The sequence below is a fragment of the Azolla caroliniana genome, unplaced genomic scaffold (genome assembly GCF_043228905.1).
Source record: "Azolla caroliniana isolate FFs.n. ecotype wild unplaced genomic scaffold, voAzoCaro1.0.p SCAF_22, whole genome shotgun sequence".
Classification (NCBI taxonomy): Eukaryota; Viridiplantae; Streptophyta; class Polypodiopsida; order Salviniales; family Salviniaceae; genus Azolla; species Azolla caroliniana.
In genome coordinates this window covers 12362660-12384834 of record NW_028230457.1, presented here as the reverse complement: position 1 = coordinate 12384834, position 22175 = coordinate 12362660, and the positions used below count along the sequence as shown (strand labels likewise).

Genomic DNA, 22175 nt, shown 5'->3' with positions numbered 1-22175 from the left:
TTCCTTAACTAGTTTGAGCTCGATTTAGGATGGCTCAAGCCGAATCGAAACCCTTATGGTCCAAACCGGTCAAGGCTTAATCGGCTTGGCGAAACCGGGTCCTGGACCGATTAAGGCAAATCGGTCTAGCCAAACCGGTTACGCCTTAAAACGGGGTTGGGAGTTTAGGAACCGGTTCGGTTCAAGTTCGGAAACTCCCAAACCGGTTTGGTTTGGACAAGGGCAAACCAGTTAAGCCGAAACCGAACCATTGTGGATTGCTTGCAACGGAGATGCAAGAGTCAAAATTATATCTATATATATACATAAATAAATAAATAAATAAATAAATAAATAAATAAATAAATGTTACGTACATATATATATATATATATAAATGTACACACACACATATATATAAATATATAAATGTGTATATATATTATTGAATGTATATATAAATGTATAGTGTATGTATAAATGTATGGTATATCTGTATGTATGTATGTATGTATGTATGTATTCTGATTTCCCCTGTTTCTTCTTCCCACTGTCTGTGTAGAGACTGGTCAGAGACTGGTCGTTTGCTTTTTACTCAAGGCCCCCCTCGTCAAGTCGCCCAACGTAGAGACACAGCTCGGAGAGAGAGAGAGAGAGAGAGAGAGAGAGAGACAGGAAAAAAGAAAGAAGAAGGGAAGAGGAAAAGAGAAGCTCCATACCAATCATCTTTCCTCAGATTTTTCTTGTTCCCAGGTCTTTCTACTCCCATCCATTCTGTATTTCATTAGACATATGTATTTATATAGAGAGAGAAATACGTAGATCCGCGCTTCAGCTGTTAATTACATAGCTTTGTGTCGAATTGATCCACATATTTTGTTCCCCTCGGCATTTATTTTGCACATAAAAAACTTTACTATCCATACCCTTTTTTCTGTATATATTTGGTCAGCGACAAAGATAATAAATCTGCTAAATAAATTTGCATACTCGAACAGAAGACGGACACAGAAGCGCACACACACACACACACACATATACTTTTATATCCAACCTAGATGCACTCCCAATGTTATCCTGGTTTCCTAAGCTACCTTTGAAGGATGGGAAGAAGAAAGGGAGCAAAGAAGCTTCTGGAAGTTCTTTGGACAAGAAAGTTGAGCATGATGAAATTCATGATTTGAGTTCTGGGAACCCACGTCTCATTCGGTCCCGAAATTTTAGGCGGCACCTGAAACAACTTGACACCTCCGATTTCCTTTCTCCTTTCCCCCACAGTACACATGCTCAAGCACGGCTCGATCGCTTGCCCTCGGTGTCAGAGCCCTCCTCTCCGAGAAGAAATGGCTACGATTTCGACGTCAGCAAGTTTAATGGTGAGTGACTTTAATGGTAACGGTGAGTGAGTGGGTTTAATGGTGAATTTGATGGTGAATTCAAGGTTGAATTCAATGGTGGATATGATGTTGGGGTTAATGTCGAATTCAATGTTTTTTAAGGCACTAGTGAAAGCCGGAATGATCTCCAGGGGCCTCGACGGAGTGATTGCGCATCGTTCGATTGCCTTACAACCTTGGGCATGAGTACTTCCCCGGAAAGTGATGTACAAGACAATGGATCATATTTGGTCAGTCGAAAACTGGAAGAGAATCAGGCTTCAGTATTCGTATCGCAAGCTCAGTCGATACCGATGAAGACACTGAATGTTTTAATATCACCTCACCTGGATAACAGTTCAGAGTAAGGGAAAACTCATCTCAATCATTTCATTGGCTTCTGTTATGTAACACTAGTGTTTCGAAAAAAAAACAGTCTAATATTTTAATGTTTACTTGCATTATCAAAAACAACCTTTAAGTCTTAGAACTGAAGGTTCACATGCCTCTAAGTTAGAAGATGTATGGAATAAAAACTGTTAAAGATTGAGATTTCTCTGAATAAATAATTTCAATAAAATGAAGTTCTCATGAATAATTAATGAGCACTACACCTGTAAAAATGTTCTTCAATAGGGTTCCATGAAGCCATAGAGATAAACCCACTATGCATATGATGCTAATAGCAATGGTTTGAACACAATGACTCTGAAAACTGGCCGTAGAAGAGTGTACAATTGGGCTACCAAACCTTTATATACACTCTAAGGTTATTGTGTTCTGAACATGGAAGAATGTACAGTAGGACAACAGCCCCCTAACGTATCCATTCCAAGTTCAGTATGTGTTTATTGTAGCTATTCACACTACATGGAAAATGGGCCTTTTGTAACCTTCACTGATTCATATTAATAATATAGTTATGTATGCATAACAAACTTCTATCCATTGTTTTTGCATGAAGAACCTTTAACTGTGCATATCACGTTTTGAAGGAGATGATCCCAATTTCTTCTATATTGAAGCAATGCAAACGTGTAAATATTTCAGCAAAGCAAACCATATGACTGACCGAGAAAAGAATGGAAAAGTAGGCTATGGGAGTGATCAGGTAACACCAAGAGCCATGGCTATCCAGCCATCAAAGATAGGAGTGACAGGGTTTTCTTCACGTCATCAAATTAATAACACGCGTACGCGCACAGCCGTTCTCAGCAGTATGCCAACCAGCCCAATAAGAAGTCCAAACGTGTCAATTTCTTCTTATCACGATATCAGCAGAGCCAGGCCTAAAAAAGTTCTAGATGATCATGTATGGATACAGGAAAAAACTACACTAGAAAGTCTTCATAGGGCTTCTTTGGAAACCCCAGGAAGCCAGCTTTCAAGTCCTAAACTTTTGAGTCCATACAAAACTCCTTCGGAAAGTCCAAGGAGAACTCCACTTGCTAGTCCTAGATTAGCAAGTCCACATAAAACCCCTCTTCAAAGTCCAAGAAGGAGTCCTCTTTCAAGTCCAAAAAGGATGAATAATGTCAGTCCAGATCCGTGGTTATATGATGATCCACATCATTCGCATGCACATCCACTGCCTCCGCCTCCGGATTTGCAAAGATCTCCTCGTTCAACTGCTCCTTCATCGATGAACCTGAGCAGGTATGATGATTCGGGTAGATTTGATGCACCATCGCCATCGAATATATGGTCTCGAAGCCCTGGAAAAGGTGACACAAGTAATGGGAAATGGATAAAGGGTGCCCTTCTTGGAAGTGGATCTTTTGGGAAGGTTTACAAAGGCATTCACAGGTAGGCAAGGTAGATCATCAACCACCAGGAAATGAATATGGGAAAAAGTGTTTATGATAAATAAATGAAATCCTTCATCATGTTTTCTTTTCCCTTTAATTTACGAGAATTTTTTGTGTATTTTCATTTTTCTTGTTGTTGACATCTTGAAGTGAGACGGGAGATATGTGTGCAATAAAGGAAGTGGAACTTGTTGGAGATGATCCACGATCCCAAGAAAGTGCGAAACAACTGTCTCAGGTAGCAATTGCTTCACTATAAATGCTGAAACATTTAAAAAATGACATGTTTGTATGTTTAACACATATATACATATACATATACATATACTTGTACTTACATGTACATATACTTGTACTTACATAACATATACATATACATGTACATGTACATGTATATGTATATGTACATGTAAGTACAAGTATATGTACATGTACCTGCGATGGCGGGAGATAATGGCTTTTATTTGTCGATGACAAGGGTGTTGAGATCGTGGTCCATGGAGCTGGGGCCTACGTGCACGGCAAATCGTTATTGCCCAACCAATTGAAATCCCTTTGTTATGTCCTGGTCAGGAACCCATTTGTGTATCCCGTGATTGACTTGTAGCATTAGTAGGAGTGATGGGGCTAAAGAAAGTTGTTATTGTTCTTTGTGGATGAGCTTGTGTGGCTGTATTCTTTAATGACTTTTCCCGACGTCTCTTGAGCTCTAGCAAGAAAAGCCCTAGGCACCGTTGGTCCTCATATTCCATTACCTTGCGTAGTGGGTCAAAAGCCTTGTTTAAAGAGGCAATGGTATCTCCCTCTGATTTCATAAAAGACACTACAGTGACAAACATAGTGTTCTTCGGATTCCACTCCTTGATGGCACAATTGGCAAATTCTCCCTTCTATAGGTAGTCGTGTATATCTGCCTACCTTAATTTGTAACTGATGTGATGAAGTTCGCGGCTGCCCTATCACACTACGCAATGCATAGGATAGATGTATGTCCATATAAGGTGGCCTGATCATGAATCCATTCTCAGACCACAAAAATAGTCACAAAAACTGAAAAATTATTTGGTTTTGGTATCCAAAATAAAAAATTATACATATATATAAATGGAAATTACAGAAAATGGAGTAAAATATGCATTCATATTTGGCAGGTAAATGTAATACAGACTCAACATTAAATGTGTCTTACGTACACAAATGTAAAGATGTTACGTATAATTGTGTGTGTAATATCTTTACATAAGTAAGATACTTTTAAAGTTGAGTCTGTATTACATTTATTTGCCAAATATGAATGTATATTTTACTCCATTTTCGATAATTTCCATTTTCCCTGTTTCCAACTGGGATGGCATCATTTAATAAGTTTGGGGCCACGACAGTTAATACAAACTCTGTTTTCAAAAGACAAATCATGACACCAAACCAACATAAATTTATTGTCAGGGCTATTAGGTGGCATTAGGTTACCACGTTATGTCTCCATTTGATACATTCTCAAAACAAGTTTTGGGGGTAGATGTGTATCAATCAATTCATTATCCAACCAGTTATATACCATGGAAATATTGGCGGGTGCTCACTATTTGACCTGCGTCCATCTGCTATAATACACATAAGATTGTTGCATACTCTGCTGTAGTCTGTTGAAGGCAGTTAATAACAAGGAAGCATTCAAAATTGTCGCATTCATAGGCAAACATATGAGATCACACCATTGTTAGAGTCATCTTGCCCTTTATCTGAAACTTCTGAACCTGCTTGGTAGAATGGAAGTTTAATATTCTCACTGCCTTTTCCACCAGCTTTATATATTCCTAATTTCGTTGCTTCTTTTAGCAGAATGCAATGTTTTTCAACTTCAAACTTGTGATAAGTTTTGCTTTCTAAATTACCAATTTCTACTAGTCTGAAGTGCATAGAGCCCAGAAAACTGGTCAATGGCTTGGAGTAGAGAATGCATTTGGTCAAAATAACTTTTCTATGTATATAGGCAATGCATACGAGCTTCCTCATTGCTTTTAGGGAGTAAACTAGAGGCATACTCATATTGGTTTTGGTGCATCCTATACTTTATTGATCATCATGGCTTAAATCTCTTCTAGATTGTATGTTTATATTGTTTTAAAAGTTTTCAGCTCCAGCTTTGAAGTTGATATGAGCATTTTGGTTAGACTAAGGATTCCCTTTATTGCCAATGTTCAGGAAATTGCGGTCCTAAATACTTTGAGGCATCCCAATATTTTACACTACAAAGGGAGTGAAATGGTAAGTTGATTCCATATTTCATTGTGAAGGTGAAGATTGTTATGAGTCATAAGGTTATTCTAAAGATTGCGTTATGCTTCTTTTGTCCATAATATTCTTATACATGTATATTATTGGATTATATTCAACACTTAATTGGCATTGAGAGGTCGATGGATGCTATGAGCATAAGCATAACCTTAATCAAAGAAGCCTATTAAGCCTTGTGGACAATCCTCTAGTTTGCTGCAATCTCGATAACTATGGCTTGGGCATTGTTCTACGGTTTATTGGTATACAAATAAGGCTAGCTACGTGTACTTGTCTTGGATTCTTGTACATGTAAATTTAGGAGTATGCTATCAGCACATTATATAATCTTCATTAAACGAGACAATTAAGTTGGGGAGTAGGTCCATTAGTTGTGGATGACTGTCCCATTGGCCATGTTTAGATAGGGACTTTGTGCATAGTCGATGTAAGCCCTGTTTTTTGCTAGCTCAGAACTAGCTAAACAAGGAGAAAAGATATCTCAAGGATGTCATGCAACAGCAGGCGATGAAATTTAATACAACCTACATTGCCTGGCATGAATGGCTCACCGCATGATCTTGACCAGCACGATATAACTACATGGTTATAATGACTAGTCCTCTGAGATAGATAAGTAAACTCATCTGGAAGGAAGAAGTTTTAGTGTATCTAACTTCAGAATCTTAAGTGCTTAGATAATTAGATTCAACTTCAATTATCTTTATTTTGGTTTGTTGTTCTTAAAGACGAGACGACATTTGAAGATTTAATCTCTTGTTTGGTCTTATAGGCCATTTTGGTCTCTTAATGGTATAGCTATCTTTCTTTTTTTCTTTCTGAGATCTTCTTATTGGCCTCAACTTGTTTTATATTATTGTTTATTTTGGGTAATGCATGTATGTGTTTTTATCTGATAGCATTTTCTTTTTTTTTTGTGTTTTTATATGAATATTACATTAAGAAATGACAGTTTTGGAAATAAATAAATTGTATATATTAAGTGAGGTGATAAGTTGTATTGATGATATGTGTGCTGCAGTAACAACATAATAATAGTGTTTGAAATGAAATATTATTTTTTACAGCTTGAAAATGTCATTATGACTTCTGAGACAAGAAGTTACATCACTGTGAATGTTATAGAAGTCTGCTAAAATAAAGCTGAAGTAAGTTATACCTAAACTAGGTAGCTTCCCTAAGTAATTAGGCTGTAATCAATTTCATTATATAGGAATCACAGGTGCAAGCAATGTGGAGGATATACAGTCTACAAAGTAAATACATGTCTCGGAGAGGTAGAACATGAGTGGATCAGCCTATGAATTCTCTCCTAGAATGATATCATGTGGCATCAATGTCATCCAGTGTGAGTCACATGGGAATCATGCTCAATCTTTTGCAATGGTACTATGTATATGCAAGTTCTTTGAATATATTGCTGGAATAGCCTTTTCTTCCTTCAGCTGCCAGAGGGTAGCAAAATAGCCATTTCAGTACATGTCTTTTTACGAATTAGCATTTATGAGTTCATAGGACATTATGGTCTTTTAGAGATGTTGATGTATCTTTTGTTCATTGTTTTCTGTTCTGGAGTGGTTATTGGATCTAATGCTTTGCCCCTGATAATATTTACATTGAATATAATATAATGAATATCTTCTATGGGAAAAATATTATATGTGTGTTTATATGCACAGGTTGGAAATAGTTTGTACATATACCTGGAACTGGTGTCTGGAGGCTCTATATACAAGTTACTTCATGAGTTCGAGGGTAAATTTCCAGAGCCAATTATCCGGCGTTACACGAGGCAGATTCTCCTAGGATTAGAGTATCTGCATGACAAAAAGACTGTTCACAGGTACTTCTTTTGGCACCCTAGCCATATAATTGTTTCTATAGTTGGAAAACAAAAGATCTATAGTAAATATAGGTACCATGATTACAAGTATTTCAGATGGTACAACCTGCAAAATAAATATATGACAAAATACATACATATTTAAGAGATGTAGAATGTGAGTGGGTAAGCCCATGAACACTCTCATACACTAATGTGTATCATATCAACCTCACCTGTAGTTAAGTGCCTTGAGAATTGTACTCGATCTAAAGCACTGATGCTAAGTATCCCCCCTTGGGAGCGATGTGTTCTTTGTGTTGATCGATATATCCTTGGCATCTGGAGTGGGCCAAATGAATTGTTTAGTCAAGCATATACCTCCAAAATTTTCTGGTTACGTTTGTTCTGAGGTCTCTTAGCACGGCCTTTTGAAGAAGTCATAAATCTGCCTATACACGTGCCCTGCTATACCTGATATATCCTCTGCTCGGGAGGAGGTATACCCCTATATGTTCCAATCCCTTATCTCCAACTGATTTGATGAGTTGTGGATCTGTACAGTGGGGCACATCTCCATTCATGAGAGAGATGGTTGCCAATATATCCTGGGCATAGTATAAATCCATCCTCAGGGATTTGGAAAAGGTGGTTTCAGGACATCCTTGTACTCAACCCCCGCATTAGTTCATTCCATGTCCTCATATCTAGCTCCTGAGAGTTGTGTCAATGCTCCCAAAAGCCAGTGGTAACAAGAGAAGATAGACTTGTATCTAGTGATGTTCCAATCTCTCAGCTGGTCTTAGCAATAACTTTAAACACTTGTCAAACGTCAATGTTGCAAACTTTATAACCAATATTTAAGTTTATGTTGTTATATCGTGTATCTTAGTTTGCCAGATACTGTTTTTGTATGCAGGAATGGTTTTGTTACCTTCGCTGTTGGATGTTGTATTGACAGAAATATTTTATCAATTTTCATTGACACATTTACTTTTGGTAGTCTATTTCAGAAAGTAGAAATTATTGATGGTTGTCACGTTGAAGACATCTCCACTCTTTCTAGAATTCGACCTCTTGAATTGATGGTCATGGTCAGAAGATGTGGCATACTAAATTTTAATATTATGAATGTAATTCACATAGAAAAAGCAGAGTAAATATTAATATTATGAATCTAATTTATACACATAAATTGAGTTTTCAATATGGAAAAAGGGAGCTTAGATTCGTTTATATGGCGTTTTTAACATGATTGGAATTCAATGAAGGCATTAAGTGAGTTTCATACAATGATAGGTGCCTTTGTTTGAGATAACTGGTTTAATTTGGCAAATTTAGATTCCGAGCTCTGTATTGTTTTCCGATACCACCCCAGCTTAGATGGTATCGGGAATGTTGTTTTGTTTTTATTGATGAGACAGAAATTTCTGAATCCTTTGTATTTACAAAATACAGTTCACGTCGCACAAGTCACTGGAATCTTAAGGGGACATTAATACATCTTTCTTTCTTTGAATGTATATTATAGGGACATAAAATGTGCCAATGTTCTTGTGGACCAAGATGGTGTTGTGAAGTTGGCAGACTTTGGCATGGCAAAACTTGTAAGAAATACTCTTCCTTCTATGTTTGATCAATTATTGGATTTGAAATCCATGCGACTTTGAGCCATTGCTTATGCTTTTTTGTTACTACTAGTTAGTGCTGTTGTTAGAGCTGTTTAAGTAGTATATACTGGTTTGTAGAACCTAGTAATTGATCTCAGAATGTTGTTGCTTCCTTCAGCTGTAATTATAGCCCATATGTTAGCAGGAGCAGGTATAATATTAGGGGCATAAACTAAGTTTCAGATTTCTGTTGCAGTAATAAGCATGTCAGCTTTATTTATCTCCTCTCTTGTAGCATAGGTCTGCATTAGTATGATTAAGTATTAGTTGCGCTTAACATTAACCATGGCATTAGTGTGTAAATTCTACCATGTAGTGTAGATCTTCATTATTATGTAATAGTGGTTGAGCTTAATATTTTTGTCCTTATCATGCAGATTGGGGATAACATAGCCCCACTTTCATTCAAGGGAAGCCCTTATTGGATGGCACCAGAGGTAGCATATTGCTCTTTACAATCATTTCTTATTACAGTATGTTTAAAAGAGCACATAGTTTACTTTGCATTCTGTAGGTTATCCTACAAAACAATGCAGGATTTGAATTTGCAGTAGACATTTGGGGCCTTGGTTGTACAGTCATAGAGATGGCCACTGGAAAGCCGCCATGGTTCCAATATGAAGGGGTGAGTTTCAAAATTTGACTAGCTTAAACCATCATATGATGGATAATATTTTTTTGTTAAATAAAAAAATGCACTGTTGGAAGTGGCCATATGTTGGACATAACATGCTTGGCTCTATGAGTATCAAGCTCTAGATAACATTTATAAAATTGAGGGAGAAGTTTCGTAGACAAGCTGATACAGTCGAGGGTGTATAAGCCACCAAGTTGAACTCTAAAATCATTATCTACTGCCCACTCTAGAATTAAAGAGTAGGTTCATAAACTTATAAAATTAAATAAATAAAGAATGGGTTCATGGACAAAATGTTGAGCCAAAATACGAAATATAAGCCTTGCATTTGACATTGTCCACATAAATGAACAATCAGTGTGAGGGCAAAATTGTAAGTGTATCCAAAACAGAATCTAAATATGTTAATTTAATATCCTTAATCTCATAGGAATTCAAGATATTCTGATCCAAGGATGCTCTGAAAGAAAGTTGTTTTGACACATGCTATCCTAACCAATCTTATCCCTCTTTCCGACATTTTTGATCCTAGATCGAGGTTGAGACACCCTTCTGAAGTATTTATCTAGCCAATTCAAGAGAGATGCCAAGATGATAAATAAGAAAGGAATAAAATCGTTGAATGAAAAGAGCTTCCTTTGGTACTTCTTCTCATTGGCATCCCTGTTTTTCGTCACAATTTGGTGCATTAGTATTTGGATTTTGCTGGCAAGTTTTTAAAGCTTCCCTTCACCTTTTACCAATTGTGTTTTCTTTCATATGGATCCTTTTGAAATTGTATAACTGGGCTCAGTTTAGGTTTCTTTTTCGAGTTTTGTTTAATATTGAATTTGTTAGGCTTCTAAATCACCCTTCAGAATTATGAATGGCAACCTGCATCTCTGGCCCAAGCCTCATTGCGAGTGGCTTCAGTTGCTGAAATTTTCCATCCAAACCTCATACGATCTCCTCATGAAGTGTTTCCTAGCGTTTTCCATAGATCCTCCGCATCAAGTGGACACAGAGGCTAGATGTAGAAAAATTCTCGTCATTGCCAGGTGATCCAATTCTGTCCAGTCTTCATCGTTCATTCAGGCAGATCACTTTCTGTCAACCAGCTTCCTCTGGCGAAGAGCTGACATCGAGGTGCCAAACGTTCCCGTCGATGTGAACTTTTGGGGAAGAGTGGCAGAGTAATCCAGGGCCCAATTTGGAACATTGCAGATTTGGTTCTTCCACTTAGAGGTGCTAGTTTTATCACAATTGTGCATGTCTTAACCTCTTCTGTCTTGTGTCTGGTACATTTTCTCCTATGATTTCCTGATTGTGGAAGTCTACTGGATGAACCATAAAATATCTCTAATGACATTTGATCGATTTCGGTTATCTATGCTGAGGCTCTGAGTGATCACATAACCATCTCACTCCCACCTCACCCTAACCCTAGTTTCGTCTAACATTCAACTCTTCTTCTGCTGCTCCACTTCCTCCCTCTTCCTTGTTGTCCTCATCCTCGTCATCTTCATCATCCTTCTCCAGTCAAGGCTCAAATGGTCAAATGGTGCGTATGCTTGACATGCATGCATACCAACACTTTTGGCAGGAAAGCTTCATCATAATTACATATATGAAATGCAGCAGATTTCTTGTTGATCTATACTCTGCAGATCATAATGTATTACCAAGATTTGCTTCATACTTGAGGACTTCTACTGTGAATATGTCCCAAACCTCTCTTTTGGGGGCATCCATTAAATTATGCATTGAGATAGAGTAGACCATATTATAATGCGTCTCAAAATCACCAAACATATTTCTTCCAAGACACAGAATTTTATATGACATTACCAAAGTTCGATATATTCAACAACATGATTCCGTGTATAAAGGCCAACAAGTCACATCCTTTCCCTCTCATAGTTGACCGCGACCATTATTAATTGTTCATGTACACCCTTTGAACCAATTGCAAGTTTTAGCTTATCCCTCACAATAAGGGCCATGGTCTCTATGCTGAAAGTCGACCCTGATTTAGCACGATCCTTATGGCTCAGTGCACAATTATATCCCACTCATTATTGAAAATAACTCTTTGCATATCATACATATTAGAGGGAGAATGAGCTCTGAATCTCAAAATGCATAGCTGAAATGGCTATATCTAATCATGTAACAAATTTTTTGTTGATACAAAGTTCTGCATCCTTGGCTGAACCTCACTCTGTGCTTAGGGCTCTCACTTCTATATATCAACACTAAAGAAATATGAGAAAGCACATCTGTTCTGTAATATACATTCGTTGGAGGGAGAAAATACAGAGATCTCTTATATTTACATGAGGAGAAGTCCCTCTTTATAAAGGCCAAGATCTGGCCGTTGGGCTAACTAGCTGTTGGAACTAACTAGCCGTTGGGCTAGCCGTTACAACTTTTAAACATTCTCAACACTCCCCCTCAAGATGGGTGAAAAATATCCACTAAGCCCATCTTGTTACACAATCTAGTAAGACTTACTGGCCCAAGTCCCTTTGTAAGACAATCTGCTACTTGATGTTCAGTAGAAACATGACTCAATTTTAATATTCCATTATCAAGCTTTTCTTTGATAAAGAACCTGTCGATTTCGATGTGGTCCTATCGTGCTGTACCGGATTGTTGGCAATGCTGATTGCTGACTTATTGTCACACCACAACATCATCTGATTTTCTTGATTCACCTTTAGTTCTACTAGGAGAGTTCGCAGCCATAACATCTCCGCAACTCCTATAGCAATAGCTCTATACTCTGCTTCAGCTGTTGACCTTGCTACTACTGACTGTTTCTTACTCTTCCAAGAGACTAGATTGCCTCCAACAAACATGCAGTATCCTGATGTGGATTTTCTGTCATCAGCACAACTGGCCCAATCAGAATCACAATAGCCCTCAATGTTAAAATGACCATGTTTTCTGAAGATTAATCCCTTCCCTGGGGCACCTTTGAGATATCTCAGAATATGGTACACTGCATCCATATGATCTTTCCTCGGATCATGCATGTAGCGACTTACCACACTTACTGCAAATGAGATATCTGGACGGGTGTGGGTCAAATAAATCAGCCGACCTACCAATCTTTGATACCTTTCACGATCAACTTTCTCTCCCGCAAGTTCAGTTAGCTTGATCTTTTGGTCGATTGGAGAAGCTACAGGCCTACAACCCAACATTCCAGTTTCTTTGAGAAGATCAAGTACATATTTTCGCTGAGATAGAACAACTCCTTCTGCTCCACGAGCTACCTCAATTCCAAGAAAGTAGCGTAGCAATCCTAGATCCTTCACCTCAAACTCTTTACCCAATTGCATCTTCAGTTGGGCAATTTCTCCTTCATCGTTACCTGTGATAATTATATCATCCACATACACAGCAAGCAATGTAGTATGGTCCTTGTGTTGTCGAAAGAACACTGTATGGTCTGCATTCGTCTGTTGGTATCCCATACCCACCATAGCCCTTCTTAACTTGTCAAACCAGGCTCGAGGAGATTGCTTTAGTCCATAAAGCGACTTCCTAAGTTTGCAAACCTTACCTACTGTTTGAATTGTACCGAAACCTGGGGGAACATCCATGTACACTTCCTCCATCAACTCTCCATGAAGGAATGCATTTTTTACATCTAATTGATGTAATTTCCAATCCTTATTCACTGCTAAGGAAATAAGTGTTCTAACAGTGCTCATCTTCGCCACAGGTGCAAAAGTCTCATCATAGTCAATGCCATATGTCTGACTATATCCTTTAGCCACCAATCGTGCCTTGTATCGATCTATTTTTCCCTCTGGGGTCTGTTTTATTGTAAACACCCATTTGCACCCAACCGCCTTCTTTCCCGGTGGTAGTGACACAATCTCCCAAGTTTTGTTCTTCTCAAGAGCTCCGAGTTCTTTTTGCATGGCTGCTTTCCATTTTGGATCTTCTTTAGCAACCTGCCAACACTTGGGTAAAGTGACAGAGTCTAATGATGCAATGAATGCTCTATGTGTAGCTGATATGTTAGAATAAGAGATAAACTGAGCAATATCATGAGGAAAACCATAACGATCAGGAGGGACCCCTGCATTACTGCGAGAGGTCCTCCTAATCTCGATAGGAGAAGGAGAGGAAATCATATCACCTGTGATTTCTAGGTTCGGGAGTTCTGTAGGTATTTCAGAAGTCGAGGCAGGTCGGGACATGGAACTTGATGGCACATGTGGTGCTGAAGACGTGTTCACATTTCCGTCTTTCTGCCTCCTCTTCCTTGTATACACCTTTAGCTCCCCCTCAACTTGAGTCCCAACACATATAGGCTCCTCGTCTTCGTTTCCTTCTTCTTCCGTACCTCCTACGCTCACTTCTTTCTCAGCTGATGTAGGGGTCAGCAAAGGAATTGATCCTATTTTTAGCAACCTCTCACAATTATCTCCTTCCCTCATATTTTCAGTCTGAATTAAGTCATCAAAGGGTGAAGTTACCCCTTGTTTATAATATGGCTCTGACTCTCTGAAATGCACATCCATGCTCACAAATAATCTCTTCTCTACTGGACTCCAGCAAACATAGCCTTTTTGTGTGGCAGAGTATCCCACAAATACACATTTTACAGCTTTAGGATCAAGTTTTCCTACTGATGGTCTACTGTCCTTTACAAAACACACACATCCAAACACCTTCAAAGGAAGGATTCCAGAGTTATTGCCTTGCAACAACTCACATGGAGACTTCCACTCCAATACTCTAGAGGGCATTCTATTGATCAATGTGGCAGCCGTCAAAACTGCCTGTCCCCACAACTGCTTTGGGACATTCATAGAAATCATCATGCTTCTCGTTACCTCTAGAAGATGTCTATTCTTCCTCTCTGCTACTCCATTTTGTTCTGGTGTATATGGGCATGTAGTTTGATGTTGTATTCCTTGATCTGAGAGGTATGCCCTAAATGTCATGTTAGCATACTCTGTTCCATTATCAGACCTCAACACTTTTACTACTGCACCATATTGAGTTTGAACTGCTCTATGAAAATCTTTAAAACAAGCAAATACTTCATTCTTTTTCCTCATCAAATATAACCAAGTCACACGAGAGAAGCAGTCAATGAAAGAGACAAAATATCGATATCCATTAATAGAACTTGTGGGACATGGTCCCCAAACATCGGAGTGTATTACATCAAATGCATGGGAACTCCTATGACCCGAACTAGCATATGAACTTTTAGTAAGCTTACCAAATTCACATGCATCACAAACAAGTTTTGTTTTATCCGCCTTTTCAAAAAGGTGTGGATACACCCGACTCAAAATGCCATAAGAGGCATGTCCCATGCGTTGGTGATGAAGTATTAACAAGTCCTCATAACTCATTCTAGATCCCCTTACATCTATTCCCTCTACCATAGATGCTAATGCTGAATCCAGCCCTTCACGATCCAAATACCATAGTCCACTATGCCATGTGCCAGTCCCAAGTCTCCGACCTGTCCCTTTCTCCTGGAATATCACCTTGGGAATATCAAAAGAAACAACACATTTTAGTTGGTGTATGATAGAACTTATAGATAATAAGTTTACTGGGAAAGAAGGAGCATGCAACACATTAGACAATGTCACAGAGTCGGTACATTTTACTGTACCTATACCCACTACAGGTTGTATAGTACCGTCAGCAATTTGAATGCTTTCTGGCATTGATAAGTGAGTATATGAGGAGAATTCACTAGCATTACCCGTCACATGCCTAGATGCACCAGAATCAATTATCCATTCTGGTGTAGAGGCAAGAGTATTTGTGTTGCTAGTACTTGTGGCCGAATAAGCATAGGTGGCAGTGTTACCTCTTGACATGAATGAAGTATCATCTGCGGCTCTTTGCTTCCTCCTAAGTATTTCTAAGAGAGCTTGATCCTCTTCGGTGAACACCACCTTAGTTCCTTCCTCTTCTTTTGCTACCATCAAGTTTGCTTGGTAACCTCCTCGTGCACCTCTTCGGCCCCCTCGACCACGACCTCTAGTTTGTCCACGTCCTCCATATTCTCTCTCCTTAGATGGTTTAGGGCAAGCATTCTTGAAATGACCAGCTTCACCACAATTGTAGCATTTTCGATTTTCACTTCCGCTTGTATTGGACACCATTAGTGCCGATCGTACCCCTGGAAGTCCGGTAGTGTCAGAGAGCAGCTTCATTCTACTCTCCTCTTGTATCATAGTCGCGATTGCCTCATCAAGTGTAGGAATTTCTGCCTTAGCTAGAAGAACTGCCCTTCTTTGATCAAATGACGGGTTGAGATGTTTCAAAAATTGCATAGTTCTTCTTTGAGCAGAAATTTCCTTGCTCTTACACTGAGGATCATTGCACACTGTCACAGGCGAGAAATGATCGTATTCTGCCCATAGACGCTCCAACTCTATGGCATATTCCTGGACCATCCTATCTCCCTGGCAAACAGCATCAATCTCCTGCTCGATTTGAAATACTCTCATGTTGTTTCCCCTCCCTGCATACGTCTTTTGCAATTTCTCCCATATCTCCTTTACACTTAAAATTCCATCAACTGTTGTGGCGATTGATGGAATCATGGAGTTTAGGAGCCACGTGTACAATGACATGTGGGTAGCTCTCCATGCTTTCCATTCATTGCTCGTTTTGATAGGAGGCTCTTTCTCTTCTCCCGTAAGGTAGCCGTCAAGGCTTCTTCCTGCCAAGGCACCTATAATCCGACGCGACCAGCTCAAGTATGTGGCTGGTCCATCGAGTTTGAACTCAACTGGGAGGAGTTCAAGTCGGGGTGGTGGTTGCATTCCTGTCACACCTCCAGATGCTACTATCTCAGCCTGTTTCATGTATTTCACCAATGTTTTCACCTCATCTTCATTCAATTTTGAGAACACATCATCCATCTTGTCAACTTGGCCTATCTCTGCTTTCCTCTCTTGAATGCTAGGACAGTGCTGTTCCAATCACTGTCATTTCAGCAGAAGGGTAGATCTAGGGTTCTGCAGAGGACAGATCTAGGGTTTTGCAGAGGACAGATCTAGGGTTTTGCAGAGGGGCGGATCTATGCTCTGATACCATAAAGAAATATGAGAAAGCACATCTGTTCTGTAATATACATTCGTTGGAGGGAGAAAATACAGAGATCTCTTATATTTACATGAGGAGAAGTCCCTCTTTATAAAGGCCAAGATCTGGCCGTTGGGCTAACTAGCTGTTGGAACTAACTAGCCGTTGGGCTAGCCGTTACAACTTTTAAACATTCTCAACAAACACTCCCAATGAGATCATGTGCAACCTGTGCATTTAGATCAATTATGAGTGCATCAACTCTTGAAATATTAATTAGAATGTGCATGTAATTGCTTTGACATTGGACATTTATTCTTTCTTGCCCAGTATGCAGCAATGTTCAAGGTGATGAATTGCCATGATGTGCCCATTCCTGATTCATTGTCACCACTTGGACAAAACTTCATAAAAATGTGTCTGCAAAGGGATCCTTCAAAGCGCCCGTCAGCATCCACATTACTTTGCCACCCTTACATGCAGTTGGATAGTCCTATGCCATCGAATGGTGCTACACTCTCCCAGGTAACATTTTTTTCCCCAAAATGAAAAAAGTTAGAAGACGAAGAAAGTAACAAAATCTGGTTCAATAGGAGAACTCTAATGAATAAGAATGTCGTCATGCGTAACTTTGAAAATAGTATACTCTTGTTTCATTGACCAGTAGTATTGTTCTAACTGTTGAAATGATCACATCCTATACAGGCTGTGGTTGAGAGGATAACATTTCGGGATCGTGAAGGTGACAGAGTTCGTCGAGACATGGCCATAGGGCGACCTCCTGCATTCAGGTTAGTACAGTTATTGCTATAATTGGTTAAGTTTACAGGTCCATAAGTGATCCTATTATCTTGGTTTCTAATGGAAGAAAACTTCCTTCAATCACATGCATGATGCTATTTCAATAAGAATTCAAGATCTGACTATCATTTTGTCCATGTAACATGGATACACAATTAATTGCAGTGCATCCTCTGCTATTACACCTCGCTCTAATCGAACAGCCATGAGTGGACCTGTCTCACCACGACGCTATTTTGAAGTTCCACTTCATACTTCACAATCGGATATGAACCTCTTGAGTTCACACCAAGTAGCCTACAACCGTGGGAACAGACCGCTGGTGGATGAATATGGAAATCAAGGGTCATCAAGAAGTCGTACTACATTTCCAAGCAAGAGGTTGTCAGGTCCACATGACGAAAATATTTCATACCATGGATGGAGTACCGTGCAAAGATAAGGAGTCCAAATATGTAGTTGAGTACCTTTAATGCATAGCCGAGGCTGTGATTATATATGTGATCTGTGGATATGCAACAGCATATAAGCTGATATGAGTTGTCTAAAGGTTCATCCATCCTATGGACAGCCATCAACTGTTTAAAAATGTTTCGACATCAGTAGTTACCCTCCTGCATGGTTTTGAAGGATTTTAATATGGAAGCAAGCAAGTGGGTATCTGATCAATGATTGGAAATTAATACACATTATGCACATGGAACATGTGCTTGGCATTTCCGTAATTCCCAAACCTTTTTGAATAGTTATGGCAGTAAGGCACGGATGTTGGATGCCCTTGGAAATTTTTACATTTGATGTAAAGCCTCGCTGGATTTAAGTCAAGTGGACATGCTATGGGTCCTATATTAGTGCACTAGGAGAACCTCCACTTGTCTTCGTGTCAAGGTAACTTCTGATGGGTTGTGCCTATTGCTCGCGAGCACAGAGGAATGATGTATTGAGATATCACGATGTTTATTGATGAGAGTAACCTATTATTGTATTCACTGACAGTGTACCAATGTGTATTCTGACCAATTGTTTCTTCTATGTTGAGCTCGTCTTTTTCTTTGGATGGGTGCAAGTAAGCGAAGAAACAAGATGAGTCATGTACAAAATCATTAAAGAAGCCATAAATAATGTTTATAATGGCAATACATTTTCTATTTACTAAATATATATAACTCGCATGCTAATAACCAATAGATGGCATATACTTTCTATCAATCTGATATAACTTGGGAATATCTTAACTTAATCATAAAACATGCACAGATTTGTAAAGTTGAAATGTATATATTAGATTAGCAAGGATTGTAATGAAGAGATCTACTGAGTGATTATATTGCTTGAATCCAGATTGTGTACACTCTGTTGGGATTAGATCCATGTTATTCACTTGCTTGAGCCGTTTAATACTATGGACAGTTTGTGGGTGTATGGTAGTGTATTGTAAAATCCTATTGTTGTCGAAATCTTACGAGCCATAAACTTCCCATTGTATAAATTGGTAACAATGCTTGCATTCACTTATTTTTAATGGACTGCAACTGCCTTTATATGGGAGAAATGCAAATTTTCAAATTGTTACATTTGCTAAAATATTGAAGTTGGGTGCCAATGTCACTAATATTAGTTCTATGTCAAGGCATTTTGCACTATTTGTTGTTATCTTATCGGGTTAAATGTAAAATTCTTGCACCGGGATGTCTTGGGTTGTGTCAGCTTGCCCACATGAAATCATGTAGATCTAGATACACAACATTTCCATCTTGAAATCATAGCATCAACAGATGGAAGTAGATGAATGTGCACAATCTTTCCTTCTTGACATTGTTGTTGTACTACCTAATTAGGGTTTGAACAACCATCATGTGCCATCAAATGATTGTGATCGATTGCGTGTCATCTCCAATCTTGGTCATATTTTCAAAGCCACATGCAATGCACAAAAGGCTGTAATTTTCAATACCATTTTTCTCTCCTCTTAAATCCTAAGATGTTTTAGGGCATATTGGCACATTAAACCATATGTGCACACTGGGAAGAACTCTACTTGGTGTCTCATAAAATCATTCATGCCACATAAAATTAGACAATGTGCACTTTACAAAAACTTTTCAAGGTAATGTTCACATACACACTTGACTATTTCTCTAGGGTTTAGGGTTTAGGGTTTAGAGTTTAAGATACAGGTTTAAGGATTTTTTCTTTTGTGTGTGTGTGTGTGTGTGTGTGTGTGCATGTGCATGTGTGTTAACATGCTTGCATGGCTGCAAATAGAAATACTAAACAACCAAATGCCTTTGATCTAATGAAACAGTATGTCTTTTGTTGTCAAAACAACCTTTATTTGATAATAATGTTATATCGTACTAAAATACAACCTTGTATAACAAAACCATCATGGACATTAAGCAATGGAAAAAATAATAATCTTTAGGAAAGGGCAAGATAGGTGGACCGTGGGAGTCTCTTGTTCAGCAGGAATCCTCGTTTTGAATGTGAATACTGACATTGGTAATAAATTTATTCTATAGATGAGGGATCATTGTAGCTCGTTTGAACACTATGAAGTGAAAAATGATCATTTCTTGCCTAGCAACAAAAGATAAAGCTGAACAATACATATTGTTAAAAGAGTAGAAAATGCCCAAGTATTAAGATACTAATGAAATTGCTATGGTCAATACAATAGAGTAAGATTATAGTGGCTTTTTAGAAAGACTTTCCAAGTGTCCAACAAGAAGATTCTTGAGTTGATCTTCATTGATGGCAGTTTCACCTTTCCTAAACTAAGAGAGAGGACACAACTTTGTTAAGGAAAATATGAAACCAAATGAACTTTAATGTTGGAAGTTAGGTGTCTCCATCCTTGGGCTTTAATCATAGTACAATTTGTAACAACTTAAGATGGACATCTTCGAATAGAACTCGCGTACACAAAAAGACATTTCTTATATCTTTGGACATATGAAGTCATATAAATTTTTTGACACATTTTGCTCTTGTTACATCGAATACAAAATTCAACAACACATTATTACTTGCTAGGAAACATTGTTTGTCACTTTTCTTTACCATGACATGAAATAAACATACCATATGCTAAACCTAGACAAACTATTGTATGTGAATGAGGTTGTCATCGTAATGAAAATGCTTGCAAGTTGGCATTGTCGATTATTAATGCTAGTACTGTAAACCAAGATTGACAAAATCGTAAAATTGTTCGTTTATTACCATGGTGCGAATGAATGTCAATACTCAAGCACTTCCAAAATAATCGTAAGCATAATAGTATTTTACACAAATGCCAAGTCATATGTCAACTAATGTCCTCGATAAGTTGAAATTCAAGTACAATGAAATATTGTGGAGATTATATGATTGAACTCATGGAAAGCATGAGGTGATGAGAGTTCAATGTCATAAATCCCAAAAGAAGTTATGGTATAGCAAAAAGGGATGTAGGATAGTGGAGAAGGTAAATTTATTTATACAATAAAAGCTTACTAACTTGATTTCACAAGGTTAATAATATTATGGGGAGAGTGTGTGTGTGAGAAATATAGGAGGTCCATTGGCACATTGGAAACATTGCCACCATGTATGGTGTAGTGTTCCCCGACCTAGATTGATTTAGAATTAAAGCATATGTCGAACCATTTTTTAACTTCGTTTCTAGTAAATGTATTTTACTAAGGTTATTGGTCAATATTGTGTCATAGTTGAGATGGAGATAACAAGATAATTATTTCGATACGTTGACATTCACATGGTATGAAGTTAAGAGATGTGATATGTGTGTGGTGTGGCAAAGATGTCTTCAGTTAGAATATTGAACTCATGACCTTACATCAAGTTAGCTTCATAATTACAAATATGATAAGGCCATTGAAAGATAGATATTTTATTGTAAAGGTTTGTAAATTTCACTAAAATAGCCAAAAATTGTATCACTCTTGTGCTTGAACTATCTTTAGGATCAAAGGATCTTTTGCACAACTAATATAAAGGTTTGTTTTTTGGGGGGGCAAGCGGCGACAATGACATGATAAAAGTCATATTCAGCATTGGCAACGTGAGATGTGTAGTGTCAATATTAAGCAATCAATCTCGAAGCTTTGTGTATAAAAAGGGGGCTCCACTTGAGACTCTAGGTAGCTAGGCTAAATCAAGTAAATTAGGGATATGAAGAAGACATACAAAAGAAAGGCCGTTAAAAAGGTAGTAGAATAGGTCCAACTTCATCCTTTAAGTAATATAGAATACAAGGATGGTTTATACGAATTGAAATTTTCTTTGATTTATGAGCTTATTATATAGTATCACAAGAAATTTGGTAGAAAAGTATGTGAAAATAGAAGCCAAAGGGGATATGTTGCAGGGAACAAGCCAACATCAAAGGGGCTTTATTGTGTGTCAGGGAGAAAATGAAAGGTTGATGAGCTCCAAGTTTGTTTGATTCATTGACACATCTTTTTCTTTAATACAAGAAAACTAATGTTTGTCAAGACAATATGTACCTATCATCATAACATTATGATAACGATGATAATATATCGATAATTTAGAAAATATTCACAATTTGTTCTTAATCCAAAAGTTTGTGACGTTTTGTAGAAGCCCAAGTATGGTCCCATATCCCAACTTTGTCTACAAAAATGCCATGCCAACAATGACCTTTGATCATGAGCTCTCAACCTAAAGCAATGTTTGTAATACTATAATACAATA

At 38.1% G+C, this 22175-nt stretch overlaps 1 protein-coding gene across 1 annotated transcript; it reads left to right on the top strand.

Annotated features, from left to right (window-relative positions):
- The first annotated feature begins 999 nt into the window (after positions 1-999).
- On the top strand, positions 1000-18610 carry LOC147850102 (uncharacterized). Its single transcript, XM_087336963.1, has 12 exons — positions 1000-1355; positions 1479-1719; positions 2406-3161; positions 3314-3401; positions 5369-5431; positions 7141-7304; positions 8815-8890; positions 9331-9390; positions 9468-9578; positions 16983-17177; positions 17358-17443; positions 17619-18610. The coding sequence occupies exons 1-12, from the start codon at positions 1049-1051 to the stop codon at positions 17893-17895; spliced, it is 2424 nt and encodes an 807-aa protein (XP_087193089.1). The 5' UTR covers positions 1000-1048; the 3' UTR covers positions 17896-18610.
- The last annotated feature ends 3565 nt before the right edge of the window (positions 18611-22175 follow it).